At 41.9% G+C, this 15,461-nt stretch overlaps 3 protein-coding genes across 4 annotated transcripts; 1 reads left to right on the top strand and 2 right to left on the bottom strand.

Annotated features, from left to right (window-relative positions):
• Positions 1–348: 348 nt before the first annotated feature.
• Positions 349–1,648, bottom strand: scpp9 (secretory calcium-binding phosphoprotein 9). Its single transcript, XM_084004479.1, has 6 exons — positions 1,543–1,648; positions 1,019–1,093; positions 859–918; positions 679–744; positions 551–601; positions 349–453 (listed from the first exon to the last, which is right to left on the bottom strand). The coding sequence occupies exons 1-6, from the start codon at positions 1,645–1,647 to the stop codon at positions 385–387; spliced, it is 426 nt and encodes a 141-aa protein (XP_083860605.1). The 5' UTR covers position 1,648; the 3' UTR covers positions 349–384.
• Positions 1,649–4,682: 3,034 nt separating this feature from the next.
• sparcl1 (SPARC-like 1) lies at positions 4,683–10,061 on the bottom strand. Of its 2 annotated transcripts, XM_084004236.1 has the most exons (12): positions 9,967–10,019; positions 9,137–9,222; positions 8,887–8,942; positions 8,695–8,757; positions 7,550–8,614; positions 7,244–7,352; positions 6,741–6,862; positions 6,524–6,644; positions 6,304–6,440; positions 6,040–6,188; positions 5,743–5,891; positions 4,683–5,278 (listed from the first exon to the last, which is right to left on the bottom strand). In XM_084004236.1, the coding sequence occupies exons 3-12, from the start codon at positions 8,938–8,940 to the stop codon at positions 5,250–5,252; spliced, it is 1,998 nt and encodes a 665-aa protein (XP_083860362.1). In that variant the 5' UTR covers positions 8,941–8,942; positions 9,137–9,222; positions 9,967–10,019; the 3' UTR covers positions 4,683–5,249. The 2 variants fall into 2 exon arrangements, with proteins under 2 accessions (XP_083860362.1, XP_083860361.1); XM_084004235.1 differs by lacking the exon at positions 9,137–9,222 and having other exon boundaries at positions 9,967–10,061.
• Positions 10,062–12,189: 2,128 nt separating this feature from the next.
• On the top strand, positions 12,190–15,077 carry scpp1 (secretory calcium-binding phosphoprotein 1). The gene is made up of 9 exons (XM_084004367.1): positions 12,190–12,375; positions 12,627–12,680; positions 13,160–13,207; positions 13,533–13,586; positions 13,693–13,719; positions 13,809–13,874; positions 14,041–14,085; positions 14,205–14,264; positions 14,353–15,077. The coding sequence occupies exons 2-9, from the start codon at positions 12,627–12,629 to the stop codon at positions 14,860–14,862; spliced, it is 864 nt and encodes a 287-aa protein (XP_083860493.1). The 5' UTR covers positions 12,190–12,375; the 3' UTR covers positions 14,863–15,077.
• Positions 15,078–15,461: the final 384 nt, after the last annotated feature.

Raw genomic sequence — 15,461 nt, 5'->3', positions numbered from 1 at the left:
CTTCCTCTCTCGTTTCAATTAGCTGAAACTGCAGTGAGTGAAACACAAAAAAACTCTTCTTACTTTTGTTCAAAACATCACATTTTCTCAGTGTAATTGTTCAGCTTTCATGAGACGTATTTCTGTTTTATAATGTGGTGTTTTTTCTTATATTGTGTAAAAGAAAATGAAAAGAAGAAAACTTTCATATTAAGTATGATTTATTTTATTGGAAAGTTAAAATCACATCAGTTTATTTATTTATTATTATATATCTTTTACTGTGATTCATTTTAAAATAACACATAACACACAAAACTTCCATGGTCATTGGTGATAGACAAAATCAAGTTTTGTGTGTTGATCATTCTTGTATGTTTGATTACAAGTTATTAAAGTGTCATCTTAGTTATCTCGATGGAGATCTTCTTCGTGACAGGGAGTTGTTGTCGTTGTTTCAGTTGGAGCTGGAATCTGAGGAAACATAGAGCGAATTAATAAAACGAATGAAGACAAATAAAGAAAATGAATTGAAAACGCAGCGAGACAAAAGAAAATGACACAATCTTACCTGAGTGTCCACGGTGGTCTTTAAGATGTTATCCTGTTTCATAAGCTGACGCTGTGGAGTAAAATAAAAACAACAATAAGCCAGCTTTCATCAGTATTCACATGCAGTAAAGTTGACTTGGTTCCTACCTTGAATCTTCTGAAAGGATCGGGCTGAAGGGGGAGCTGCTGCTGCGTTCCACCACCTGTGATCCCCTACACCAAGGCAGCACGATTTAGTGATTGTGTTCAGTTTTGACAAATCGTGTACCTACTGTATAGTCAAAGTGTGTCGTGGACTGAGAATCAGTGATGGAGATGAGTGATTACCATCAGAGGCTGCTGAGGAGGATTCATTTGTGCCATTTGAGGAACACCCATGAAGGGAAACTGCTGGTAGGAAGACATAAATCAATGGGTTTTTGTTGTGTGTGTTGCTCTGAAGCCTGAACCAGAATGAAATAATGCATGTTGTTAACAGGACACTAACCCCATTGACTGCAGGGACTGGGTACACATTGGGAAAGGGGGCGGGTGCAGCAAAAGCAGGAACTCCTGGAAAAAACTGATAGAGGGAGAGAGAGAGAGAATACAAATATGTTAATTTAAATTTAAAATTGTTTACATGAAAGATCAGTTATCTTTGCAGATATTGTTGTATAATGTCATAATGCTTAATCTGGTGCCAAATGCTTGAGTTTTTGAAGACAGCTGGGACTATCAAGGGAAACAACAAGAGAGCACCATCTTGTGGTGTAGTGAGAGTAAAAAAAAATGTCTGCCAAACTCAGCAATACCATACCATGTACTGCTCATTTATTTTGTTTTAAACAATATGAAATTTAAATGAATCATTTTCATCCTAATCTACTTCAATTAGTCTAACAATTTAGATTAAATAAAATCCAAGACCCCAACTCCTCTTCATTCATTTGAAACACGCTGTCAGATAACGTCGTGTCATTTTCTTTCCTGTCGAAGCAACTTAATCGAATGACAACCTGATAAACGTACCTGCGGCTGCCCGATGAACCCTGCTCCGCCACCAGCTACCATCCGTGGGTTCAGGCCTCCAGCCATCATCCCAGGGATCACTCCGTTCGCCATTCCTCCGTTCATACCTCCCATCATTCCTCCGTTCATACCTCCCATCATTCCTCCGTTCATACCTCCCATCATTCCTCCGTTCATACCTCCCATCATTCCTCCGTTCATACCTCCCATCATTCCTCCGTTCATAGCGTTCATAGCTGCCATCATTCTCTGTTTCTGTGAAGGGGGAGATGAAGCATTTGTTTCTGGTCGTGATCTAAATTTGGATTATTCCACTAATCACACAGAATGTATTAGTAGGAATGTTTCTTACTTTGCCTGCGTTGACCTGGGAATAGGTAAAGAGACAGAAGTTACATGCACTGCTTTAAAGACAGACAGACAGACAGACAGACAGACAGACAGACAGACAGACAGACAGACAGTACTCACATAGCAGACGGTTGCTACAAATGTTGTATAGAGGAGAAGCTTCATTTTACACGCTGAAACCTGTAAAATACACATTTTATTCGTGGAATTGAAATTGTTGTGGTGATATACATGATATTACGTAGAGTGTGACTGTTTCTGTATTTTAAAACTGAATACATTACATTGCACAAAACATACCTTATTATTTTTGGGGGGTGTTCTTCTTTCAGCCGTTATGTGCCAAGGAGGACTATCGTTCTCTCTCTGAATTCAGAGCACCTTTTATCGGTCCCAGAGATTCTAACGAGCCAATTAGAGAGGAGAACACTGACTTGTTTGTATGCTCTTATTTGTCACCTATGTGTCATTGGAACCTATGTGTGATATGACATAATCTTTTTCTACCATACAAGATTTAAAAAATGTAAAGGGTGACATTGTTCTCGGTACAGAGTGACCTCAAACGACAACAGAGTGATTCAGAGCCTCGGGAAGGGTTCGTGGAGGTTTCTAGAAGCTACTGACGAGGAACCAGTATGAACCACCCAAAGGTTGCGGGTTGTGGCCACAGGAGGCAAACAACAACTCTTCAGGAGCTTTTATAGAGAAGAAATGCATGAAGAAATTATGTGTTTATGCTGAAATGGAGTTAAACTTTCAACTAAACAAGCAGCACACTAAGAAGATGGCTGCGACTTCAGCAGACATCTTACCAAATGTCATGTTTCCTGCTGCTCTATTTTAATGCAAAGTTAAAATAAATCCCCCAGGCATGTCTGGAGGGAGGCCTCACTATAATTTTCAGTTTATATATGTCTCAAGCTGATTTTAAAGACACACACACACACACACACACACACACACACACACCCTTAAATTTGTCATTGCACAACAACTCAACGGTGATGATTACTAAGTGTCAAACTGCTTTTAATTTATAAAAACCTCTGATGTTGCTGAATGACAGGAGCAGATTTGTATCTGTCATGCAACAACAGCACATTTTCTCAAGCTGTAGGCCTATAGATCCATTACATTCATTCCCAGTGTGGTTGGATGGCTCTGTTGTCAGTCCTGATGCTGTCTGGGAAAGGTTTTTTTTTTCTTTTGCTGCTGACTGAGCAGCCCACAGCAGACCAGGTAAACACCCTCTGTGGTAGTCTGGTCTGGGGATGTAGACTAATTATACACTGTCATACAATTGGAATGTTTTTGCTGTTAAATTATTTTGAGAAATATTTTTTTCTAATGTAATTATGTAAATAAGCATTCATCTATAAATATACGATTTATTAATTCATGGAGGAATCTATTTTTCATTATGTCACTGGCTTTATAAAAACTGTTCTGCAATGATGTGAGTGTTTAGGTTGTTAGATGTTATTCATATTTAGGGAGCCAAATCACCATGTTGCAATACCACAAATAGAAATGTGTGCATCATTTGTACCAGTCTGACACACAAATAACATCAGAGAGAGAAACTCGGCAATGGTTGATGTTATTCTGTGTTTGGACATATTTCGGGCGAAAGATGATGTACAATTAAATATGTATTTTGTTGATGAATTGGAATAAAGACCATAAAGATTCAACAATTGACTTCCTCATTTATTGGTCATTAGTTATGAACATTTGAGCATGAACAGCGAGTAGTGAGAGAGGATGTAGGGGATGAATAAGAGATCTGACAGTTGTGTGGTCTCATTTTGCTTGTTTCTCCTCGACATCCACCCCGGAGCATTCCTCCTCCTCTTCCTCTTCAGCCGCCATCACCTTCATCACCGGAGACGGCGTCCTCCTTTGGCGGACTCCCGCTGAACGCTGGAACCTCACTCCGCCGGCTGCCCTCCCTCTGGCAGCTCCCGGCTGTCGCTGGTTGTTCAGCTCGGCCAATGAGATCAGCTGCACTTGGCCGGGGGTCAACAGGGCATCCTGTGGGTTCCCTCCAGCATTTCTCTGTGGCAGCACAGCAAACAGTGTGGCACCCTGAGCACCCTGAGCACCCTGAGTCACCTGTGGATTCACGTTGGCTGCGCCCGGTTGCCCGAAAAGAAACGCCCCACCTTGTTGGAGAGCTCTGATGGGAATCAGTTGCTGCACGGGAGCCTGACCTGCTTGGTTTCCGACTGGCTGGATAAAAACCGAGCCACCAATTTGGACTAAGCGTGCCACAAAGGGTCCGCCGTTTATTGGGACTCCGTTTTGAGCCCCGGGGTTGGCATTGTTGCCAGCTGCTGCTCCGTTATTATTCACTCCCCCATTGGCGAGCGCCTCAGCACTCCCTGAAGACACTCCACCCTCCACCACAACAGCCACGGTCTGGAAGACAATCCACAGCATGCAGAACATCATCTCAGTCACAGCAGATGGTCGACAGGTGAAGAGCTGCTTCTTTGCACGGCTTATATAGAGAACTTCAGATTCAATGATCACGGAGAAAGGGCCAATCAGAGTCCAGCGCTTCATCTCAAAACATGTTAGGGTTATCATCATGACCACGCTGAAGGCTATTTTCTGCTTTCTTACCTTGCAGAGGGCCATTATTCTGGATTACGTGGTAAAACCCAAACCAGGTATCAGTGACTTGCATTCTGAAAAACTGCAGAGGTCATACTTTCATGTCACGGTGGAATTGATCAGTGAATAAAACAAGACATCAGAGCATAAAACTGATGTTCCTACCACTATAATGCAATAACTTTATTTCAGGACTGTAAGGAAAGTCATCATTAACAACACTGAAGTATTCTACTGTACGTCACGATATTGAGAAGTCCACTGCTGTCAATAAAGCTTTAATCAGAGCTACAATGGAATGTAGGATGCAAAGACGAACATTTACAGCATTTGCTGCAAAGATAAGAAACACAGTTATTGTTTTACATTTCCTACTGTAACACAAGCACACGTGACCTTGATTTCAAGAGAAGTTCTGCACTAAATCACTCTAAAGCCTGGTAGTACAACAAGCTTTCTACTAATGAGCTGTTGTAAACTTTTTCCCGAAGCTTGGAAGGCATTGAAAAAACATAACACTTTCTTATATTCTAATAAAATGATTATAGCAGCTTAGACTAAATTACAGAACAAAGATCCAAAGCCTGATACAAAAATAACAGCCATGACCAACCGACACTCGCCCTCTACAGCAGGAGGTAAAAATGAGTTTCTTTCATCTGTACGTGTCAGAGTTTCTTATGTTACAGAGGTTCATGGAGGCTTGTGTAGGAGATGATACACAAAAATTCAACTCAGAATAGCAGGTTGGTATCCATATCGTCTGTGGAGAAAATAGATAGAAGGCATTAATAGGACGACAAATAAATGACAACACTTTTTGTCATAGTCATTTAGAAATGCATTATAGAGAATTATAGCAAACAAATAGAAACAAATCATGGATAAAAAAAGCAGTGTTTTCACTGAGCACCCATTACTAATTTCTAGTATGTGATGTTACATTATTACTGGAATTTGATACGTAATGTCAGTCATTTAAGTCACAACAACCTTGTGGTTTTAACCGCCATGCTATGGCACTTTCAGTTAAAAAATGTCTGACTTCCTGTTGGTTTTTCGTTATAACTAGTTAAATCTCTTCGTTATAAATGTTGTATCTGCCTACCAAATGTCGTGTAGGTGAAACATCAATGAGGGACTATCTTTTTCTCTTCTGAGGAGGAACCATCAACGATTAGAAAAGTGTACCATTGCCTGCTGGTTACATAGTGTTAGTGCTCTTACCATTCTTGATGCCAAAACAGGAAGTCCACTCTTTAAAGGACACCTGCTTGTCCTTGTCGGCGTCGCACTCTTGGAAGAAGCGGGAGGTGCAGTGCTCCATCGGCACCAGAGGGACACGAAGTGGAGCCAGCTCCGAGTGGGTCAAGATTCTGCGCAGGAAGGACGAACGTCCAATTATGATTATTGCGAGAATCTAATACATATATGGTATGTTTGCATTTTAATTCGGCTTACGCGTGGCTTTTATGATATATACGATATGAGAGTGTACTGTCAGCGCAGAGGAATAAAATGTACCTGTCAGAAGGGTGTTGGTCCAGCTGTGCAAACTGCCAGTGCACTGGGTAAATGTACATGTTGTAGTTCTTCTCAAAGTCCTGCGCCAGCAACTCAACGGAGTGATCGCCAGCATGAAGACGCCTCTCACTCTCGAAGATTTTCTTCACCTACGGGGTTACAGAACACCAATATAACTTAGATCTAAGACACAGACTGTTAATAACATAGACGACCCTATTTAAGTATTTTTTTTTTTATGCCTGAGAATCCAGTGGATCTTACTTTAAAACGCTGTTTAGGCGTGAGGAAGCCAGAGGACATGGAGTCGTGTTCGTAGAGCTGCAGCAGCACGTTTTTCAGCCAATCCCTCATTCGCAGAGGGAACTGGATCAGCTCGGCGTTCTCACACAGAGGTATTACTGGGAGAGAAAGATTAGGGTCAAACAAATGTTCCCTGCACCATAGTTCAACTAAAATGTTGAAACTAGTGGTTAAGTCTCACGTTTGCATGGCCCGGTGTAGTCCAGATGAAGTCTATGTCCTCTCTTACTGCCCTCCAGGTTGCATTTGGTGGCAAAGAGTTCACACGACGTTTCATACGTTTTGTTGTTCGTCCCACAAACCTACAGAAGTTGATCAATGAGAAAAGCAACCGGTTGCAGTCCAGCAGCCGTCGAACGCCGTTGCAGTTCAGCTTTCAATAGAACGTCTTTACTTACGTGATCAAACTCATTCATGCTGGCAGGACAATCTGACGGCTCTTGACACACACAGCTCGGCTTATTGTCCGCGTTGAGCTTACACTTCTTCCCACGTTTGCAGGGAAAGTTGTCACACGGATCTAGCAAGAAAAGACACAGCGGTGACCTTTGAGCCTTTTTTTCTGAATTTAAAAAAACAACAGTATCATCAGGAAGCATTTTCAGGACAGATTTGTTTTTATTTTACAGAGTGGCGGCGACTGGAAATCCACGAGCTACAGCCGCGACCCACCGTCCCCTACATTCCTCGGGCCTTTTTGAGTTTGTACAGCGATCAAATTCAACTTGATCTCCATTATTCACTCCTTAAGCCGCGCGGCGAGCCGTGTTTTGGTAGTGACCGTGAAGCGGAGCGACACTAGTCATGCGGAAGTTTGAGCTAAATGATCTAGTCAGCAGATTCCGTGCGAGGCTGTTGGGATAGTGCATTAGTCAGTGTGGTGAGTGTGGAATAAACCAACCAACAGGGGCTTCTGGGAGATGTACGCCTCCACTGAGCGAGGGCCTGGCACTGGGGTAGAGATCCACTGTGGCTCTGATCTGCACTGGATTTATTCCCACTAAAGGACCCTGGAAAGGAACCATGAAAACACAAACTCTTGACATGTTAACATACATTTGTTTCGTCAACAACAAATAACATTCTTATTTATCGGAGTTGAGTAATAACTCTGTCACTCTGAGAATCCCTTTTGTGATGTGATCAAATCTAAATCCAGAAATATTGGTTGTAACCACAAATGTACTGCATGTTGTGTATGCTTTACCCATTTTCCTGCTCTTCTTCTCTTTGCCTTTTGGACTGCATTGTTAATGCTGCTGCCCTCGGACGCCTGACGGTCCTGTTGGAAGCTGTGTTCCTGTCCAGACTGTGTCTCCTCGCTCTGCGGAGAGTGCTTCCTTGCCCTCTTGTTCTTCTTCTGCTTCTTTGTTTTTCCCTTGGTGTTGCTCCCGCTGTCATTCTTATTTTTCTCCTCCTCCTTCCCGGCCTCCTGGGAGCCCGATTCAAACTCCGCACTGCTCTTTGCTTCTTGAGGGTCCACGTTTGCTTCTGGTTCTTTCTCATCGACGTCTTTGAATTCGACCTTTGAGTCTCTGTCCTGATCAGACTCTTCCTCGCTGTCCAGTGCCTCCGTGTTTTGCATGTCTCCTTCATAGTCATTTGCAATGGTGGGCAGTCCTTTCTCACTGCTCTCCTTCTCTTTACCATCAGTTTTTGATGGAGGCTGGGTTTCATCATTGTGGGGTTTTATTTTAGCAGATGCAATCTGGAGAGGCTGTAAAATGCCACTATCAGCAGCGTAGTCGAGATCGACGGGGATCTCTGACTCTGTGCTACCATCCTCCAGCAAGGCCCCTCGCTCCTCTCCGTCTGCTATTTTCTCCTTGAGTGGCATATTTTCCACCTCCACCTCTTCAACGTCTTGCTCCAGTATTTCAGCACCTCCCACACTCTCTTCTTCTTCCTCATCGGTCACCTCTTTAGCGTCTTCCTCCATTTCTAATTGGTCACCCAACTTCCTCTCCTCCACCTCAGCTTCCCCGTCCACCTTGCCTCCGTCCATTTCCACGTCTTCCTCCTCTAGCACTCCTTCCTCTGCTTCTTCCTGCTCGTCCTCCGCTTCTTTCTTCAGCAGGTCGACCAGCTGCTCCTCGCTCAGCAGGACCGCGGTGCTTTTGTCGCTCCTTCCAGTCACCTCCAACTCTCCCTCCTCCTTGTTAGCGTTGTCTTGGGAGCTCAGTTCCTCGTCTTCCTGCTCCTGGCTGCTGGCCTCAAACGTGACTAAAGTGGGTAAGATCTGTGGCTCGATCGCCTCCTCTATGATGATGTCCTTATTTGGGAGAAAAGGAAATATTACTTTAACATGAAATCATCTTGTGTTTCAAATACATATAAAAGTTCAGAGTCTACCTTTTCTTTGGCTGTATGTGAAGTCTTATGCAATCCATGATGTTTATGGGGTTTACCTTTTACCTAGAAATAGTGGGGATAATTAATAATGATTCATTCAGTCCTGCAATAAACAAATCTTCCATCACATGCTCTGTTTTGCAGGCCTCTCATTGCAAAGATTAGTGTCAAATCAAGATAAACATTACTCACAGACAGGGCAAACGTTGCTGCCAGCAAGCAAAGGAATACTGAGCAGGCCCTCATACCTGAAACATTGGAAGGAATACTTCAAACACCGGACAAAAACACAAACAAAATGTAATAACAAGTGCTAATTTGTGTTACTGTGAATCACTGCCAAGCTGGAACACACTATATAATTATAATCTGACTTCTAAGTTGTCGCAACAAAGACATGAACTTGGCAAATCTTTCAAAGTGAAAACAAAATGAGCCCAACCGTGTGCTGCCAACACTTTGGTGGCCAGCAGAGCTACGGGATTGGCCTCCACCGTTGTCACGGTTACAGGCTTCTGGGATGACCCTCTTTCAAAAGTCACATTCAGAGCTAAAGTAAACATCAGAAGCTACCAGACTGGAAAAAGTTGACTAAGTCCACCAACTTTTTATCTCTCTGGACGGAAACAAAACAGACACTAGTGGGCCTGTCCAAGGGAACAATAGCGCTCTGGTTCGGCCCATAAGAACCCCAAATAGTTGGCGGCGGGAGGGGAGGTGGGCGTATGAACATGAACCCAAAGCAATAAATCACTTTATGTGTGTTGAACTTTTATACATTATTGTCCCCAAGGGGAAATTACTCTTCATAACACTGTTGTGATGTTACAAAAGACACATATAAACCTTTCATCTTTAATATAAAGCCGCTATTATATGATATATGAATCTCTCACACTATTAAATAAATACAAATATTTGATCTCTTTGATGTTTTACAAATGTAAAATCTATTGTCGTAGATTATGCACAGCTATAAGTACATTTCAATCTCTATAGTAGTATATTCAGCCTATAGAGTACAGTATATTGGTACATAATGTAAACTGTATATTAATAGTCATATATCTCTTGATATGTACAAAATAATGAAGGCATCGGAGTCAACGTCAACATCAGAGTAAAGTTTTAGCCATCACGAGAGAGGCTCCAGCATAAGAGTTCAAGTTCAACTGCAAAGTTGTGACCCAACGCAATGTCACACACATCTTGATTTGATAATTAACAAATAACCTTTCCAAACCGATGGAAGTCTCAGAAGTGAGGATTTACCTGAGGCTGGCAGTTGCTGGAGAAATGAGAAGCCTTGTCTGTTGAACCTGTGAAGGTGTCCTTTTTGTATTTGAGACAGCGCTCACACTGTCCACACAAACTGGTGTGCTGTACTGGTGCACACACACACACACACACACACACACCCACACACACACGCTTTGGGAGGGTCTTTTGGCTACAGAGGGGACATGAGAGAGAGAGAAAGAGATCCTGCACAACTCAAGAGATTAAAGAAAACAGCAAAATAATCACCCCATACATTATTTCTTGACTCTGTTTTGGGGGGAAATATACAGAGAGTTGGGCCGCTGATAAGTTTTGATACAGGTAGACACACATTTATTGCATATTATGATATTGGACTTGAAATAGTATAAGTAAAGGAATATTGTGGAGGACACTAGGAGGAGTTTTCTCTTGTATATTATGGTTTATTATACTCACTATCTATCATGAGTTTAATTGCACACTGTTAAATATGTTTTACTGTTTTAACTTACGAGTGCAATATAAAGTAAAAGAACATTTCCATGTATCTCAACAGGCTTTCACCACTATTGGTGGTAAAGTTGTTGAGGATCTAAGAGTGATGGACGTGTCATTAACCTCTAAGCCTGTAAGGAGAAACAGCGTCGTGTTACTCAAACATTATGAATACAAATTGTGAGTGATTTTAATTGTGTAAATTCACTCTTATGAATGACTTATAATGTATATACAAAGCATGAATTAAGAGAATTGGGAGTTGATATGTGAATAGGTGTGTTGTGTCTAAACTGTTAATGACAGAATAAAAGCCAAATCAATTTGTGAAACGGATACACATAGTTTTAGGACAGAAATAATACATAATTGTGTCCACTAGATGTCACTCTGTCACAAATCTGTCTTCCTTTGGCCACTAATAGTGGTACTTTACTCCCTCTGAAATGTATTGGATTGGGAGTCTAAAGTAAAGTAAGTTAATAAAATAGTTATTATAGGCTACTTAGTTACTTCCTTTCCACCAGTGTGTATAGGTGAGGGCCGGACACATTGCTCTGGCCCAAAAGTACTATGTTGAGTTTCCAAACGAGCCACAATTGGGCAGCTGCTGCTCATTAAACACCAGGGAGCAGCAGAAGCCTACATCACTCCGGCCCTGGAGGAGCAGATATGAGAACCACTCGTCTATTACCTGCGTGTCCTTCTGTGAATCTACAGTTTGGTTCAGAAAATCAATAACACTGGCTGAACCGGTGGATTCATCATATAAACTTAAGTAACTTGAGGACAGGCCTGTTGACTGCTGCTCTGTGTGCCACAACAAGCATAAATCATCCCTCTCCTCACTCCTCCCCCTTCTCTAGAGCAGGACCTTACAACAACTGGGAGCTGTGGTCTTCTTGGCAAACAGCTCCAGACTGGTGAACATCCAGTCTAATTACAGGTTTCTTTTGCATGGTTGAAATCCAAAGTGAGGTTAAACAAGGAATTCTGTAACCTTATTTTAAGGCCTGACCATATATGGATATCCAGGAAACAGTTATGGCCGTCGGGGAGGAAATATGTCTTTATTTAGGCTTTCTCTTGTACATGCCCCATTTCCAAAAAAACAAGTCCATTTTGCAATAACATAAGGTTACACTAGGACAATGGCTTACAAAACCTTTTTTTTTTTTTTATAATTTTTAGCTTTAAGTACATGAATGTGTCCTTGTGAAGTACGATTTCTCTGTTTTTTCTATTTTGAAGTATTTTCAACACTTGCACAAAGCACTATACCTCTCACCTGTTCTTTATATTTAATCATCAGGCAACAATCAAACTCCAACTGTTGGATAGTAAAGATAGTAAAGAAAACTTAAAAAAAAAAACATCCACTTCACCGGAAACAAGCGTGACCCCGTCTGGTCCTCCTTTCCTCTCTGAGTGGGTGAGCTTGTTTTCTCAACAGACCACAAACCCTATGGTTTAGTATGCTAAACTATATTTCACTGGGGACTTGAGAGGGGCGGAGGACATGTAGTAGCTCAATGTGTGTGTGTGTGTGTGTGTGTGTGTGTGTGTGTGTGTGTGTGTGTGTGTGTGTGTGTGTGTGTGTGTGTGTGTGTGTGTGTGTGTGTGTGACCATTATCGTGCCAGTGTGTGTGTTTGTTTTTGAGCTTGCTCTGCCGGAATAAATACACCTTTGCGTGTCGACAGCGGAGAGACATCCGGAAGGAAGTGATGCAATCATTTTGATGAAGACGACTTATATACAGTTGTCCTTGGAGTTTCCAACATCATATCCACACTGAGAGCTATCACTGCCTCAACTGCCAGCTTTCCATACGTGGCTGAGAAAAGGCTCCTGCTTGCTTCTACCAACACTGAACGAGGAACGCTGACATTCTCACACCAGCTCTAAATCTAACGGACAAAAAGGTAATTGATCATACGTTTACTTTTTTTTAACTGCCTCCAATTTGCCACATGGCAACTGTTGCTGCATGTTTTGCATTTGTCGTATTTGTTGTTTGGATTATTGATACATTATGTGTGTGAATTATGAATACACACCAGTTTACCCCAAATTTCACTTGAGGAATGCATGTGCATGCATATATGCAGAAGAATATTTTATGATGGAGTCAAATAAGTAGCAATATTAATCACATACTGTATATCTGTTACAGATGAAGGTCTCCATGATTATGTGTTGCCTGATTGGAGCAGTTTTTGCCAACCCCGTAAGTATGGAAACAGTAAATCAAAAAATCTGCAGTTTTCAATGTAAACATTGTGCAATTTGTGACACATTTACTAAGATATCGGGTTGCTTCTAGATTAATTTACATTTAAAAGAGAAGATGTGTGTCCTATCTGTGAGGCATTAATAACATTTGTTTCTTGAAAATGCAAAGAGAATGTCTAAGTGCAATTTTTACGATTTTGAAGTATATTTTGTTGACTTTAATTCAATAATATCAGGAATCGCAATTAATTAGGCCAGAATAGTCGTAGCATGAATTTCTTTTTTTTTATATCATCCCATGTCTTATCAGGTTGTACATTTTCTTACTGTTTCATAATGTCAGTTTCCAGTTGCAGTGTGTAAATGTGACCTAATATATGTCAGGAAAAGCAGAAAGGCTCTTCATAGCAATGCATCTTGTGCACATCAAGAAATCACCTTCGTTAAATATGACCCGCGTTTTCTTTACGACAGATTTTTAACAACGCTGTTTCGGAATCAAATGAGCTGGACTCCAACTCGGTGAGTGCAACCTGAAATCAGTCCTCTCTTAAAGCATCACATTTGACTCTTGGTGTTACAGGGCCGGACCTCAAAACTGTTTACACATCAGTCATCTGACTGCAGGCAGGTTGTGCTCTTCTGACACAATCGGACCAACAGATGAACAATAGGTGTCGTTCCTCAAAGCTCGAGACGATTCCCGTTTCAGACACTATTGTTTACGATTCCGTGTGTCTGGAGCCACATGCAGCAACAGCTCGATTGTGATGATTGTTCGTGTTGCAGCTGTAAGGTATAATTAAATGTATCGCGGGTGGGTGCTGACTTTGTTTTCCTTTCCCAGACGGAAAGTGTGTCTCTCTCTCAATCTTCGGAAAATGACACTTCAGAGCTTCAGGTAATTTATTTCAGCAAAGAGGATCAATTATTATGCAGACGACCCTTTGAAGCTTTTGATTGCTGATTTTCACCTCAATGGTTTCACCTTCATCTTTCTGTTGCAGAGCTCTGAGGAAAATACTTCAGAACAAGTAAGTTACCTTGATCTTATCGGTTGGATGGAGTTAATCTAACCATGCTCTGTCAATGTGTCTGAATTTATCTTGTATCATCTTTTCAGAGTCAGAGCCAGAGTCAGAGTTCAGAGTCAGAATCAGTCTCATTAGAATCCACATCGGAGGACAAGGTAGGTTGTTTTGTGTATTTTTATCACTCAACTACATTAAGTATGTTATTGATGGGTTAATAACAAACTGTAACACTAAAAGAAATGTGAAACAAAAGAAATAATGTAGTGCATTCTCCATGTTTAAAATGTTTCTGAATCTTTATTATTCTTTTTCCGCAAACAGACTTCAGAGGAGAGTAACAGTCAATCAGATGAGGATGATGATGGGGTAAGACTAATTCAAATTAAATATTTTGTCAAACCTAGTTGTTGTTGGTCAGTTGGTTATGTGTGGCACGTCATCCTGGTCTCCACTTATAGCACATATTGTCCACTGTATTCCCACAGAATGACACCGTGACTGAAACCAGAGATAACAGCATGAGCAGCGAGGAGAACGTGCGAAAGGTGGGAGAAATATCTTGTTTTTTTATATACAACACATTAGCTGGTTTTTAGTATTGAGTAACACTTTGTTCTGCTGATTCTCTTTCAGAATTGGGTTCAAGAGTTTGCGAGTGTCATCAAAGTGCAGAGCGCGGAGGACAACAGCAGCACAGAGGTCAAGGGTCAATCGGTGCACCTGACCGAGAAACAGCCCACTCCCTCCACCATCAACACGTTCGTACAGGGGAACGACACGAACCTACTGGCGGTGGAGAATCCCAGCGACAGCAGCAGCAGCAGCAGCGAGAGCGCGGACACCAGTGAAAACGCTGACCTCGCCGCCGCCGCCGCCAGTGAGAGCAGCGAGAGCAGCAGCAGCGAAAGCGATGAGAGCAACGAGACCAGCGACAGCAGCGATGCCAGCGACAGCGCGGAGGAAAGTAACGCCAGCGACAGCGCCGAGCCGCAGCAGATCAAAGCCCAGGACTGTGTGAACGGAACACAAAGTTGCGAAAGTGAAGAGTACTTCTTCCAGGACATAGGAGACGACGCTCAGTACTCGGTGGACAATCTGATGGTGCCGGATGAGAGTGAAAGAGAGTTTAGTCTAAGGAGATGATGGCATGTGGTTGCCTCTTACGTTTCACCACAATGAACTACTGCAACATTAAAATGACCTGCCTGCGATGCATTTTGCTCTTTGCTCGTTAATTCTGGCATTATAATGTTACCTGCAACTGATTGAATTTTGTATGTGTGATTATTACTGTAACAATGAAATAACCCAAGCATTTATTTTTGTGTTGATAACAATAAACTAATATAACCATGTTATATACATGTTTGATATATGCTTATCATTCACATATGGGCAGAAACACAACGCAGGACTTTTACTTGCATTTTGGTATTAATACTTGCCTCAGACTATAACAAAACTATGCGTGTTCAAATCAGACGGTCGACAAAGCAATAGGCCTCTATTATTAGTTCTGTTCTGAAAGATATGGCAAGCACGGCCGGTTAGCTCAGTTGGTTAGAGCGTGGTGCTAATAACGCCAAGGTCGCGGGTTCGATCCCCGTACGGGCCACGATACCTTTTACCAGGAGAAAAACAATTTCATCAAATTAAACTTGTCTTTTAATAATTTACCCTGGAGCTAAATGTCGTCGCTCAATTCCCAGTTTATTTATGAAGCCCTGCTTAACCTGTCAGCA

This window comes from Eutrigla gurnardus (genome assembly GCF_963514095.1).
Source record: "Eutrigla gurnardus genome assembly, chromosome: 3".
Lineage (NCBI taxonomy): Eukaryota > Metazoa > Chordata > Actinopteri > Perciformes > Triglidae > Eutrigla > Eutrigla gurnardus.
The sequence above is the reverse complement of the archived record's forward strand: the minus strand, read 5'-3'. Positions and strand labels throughout refer to the sequence as shown.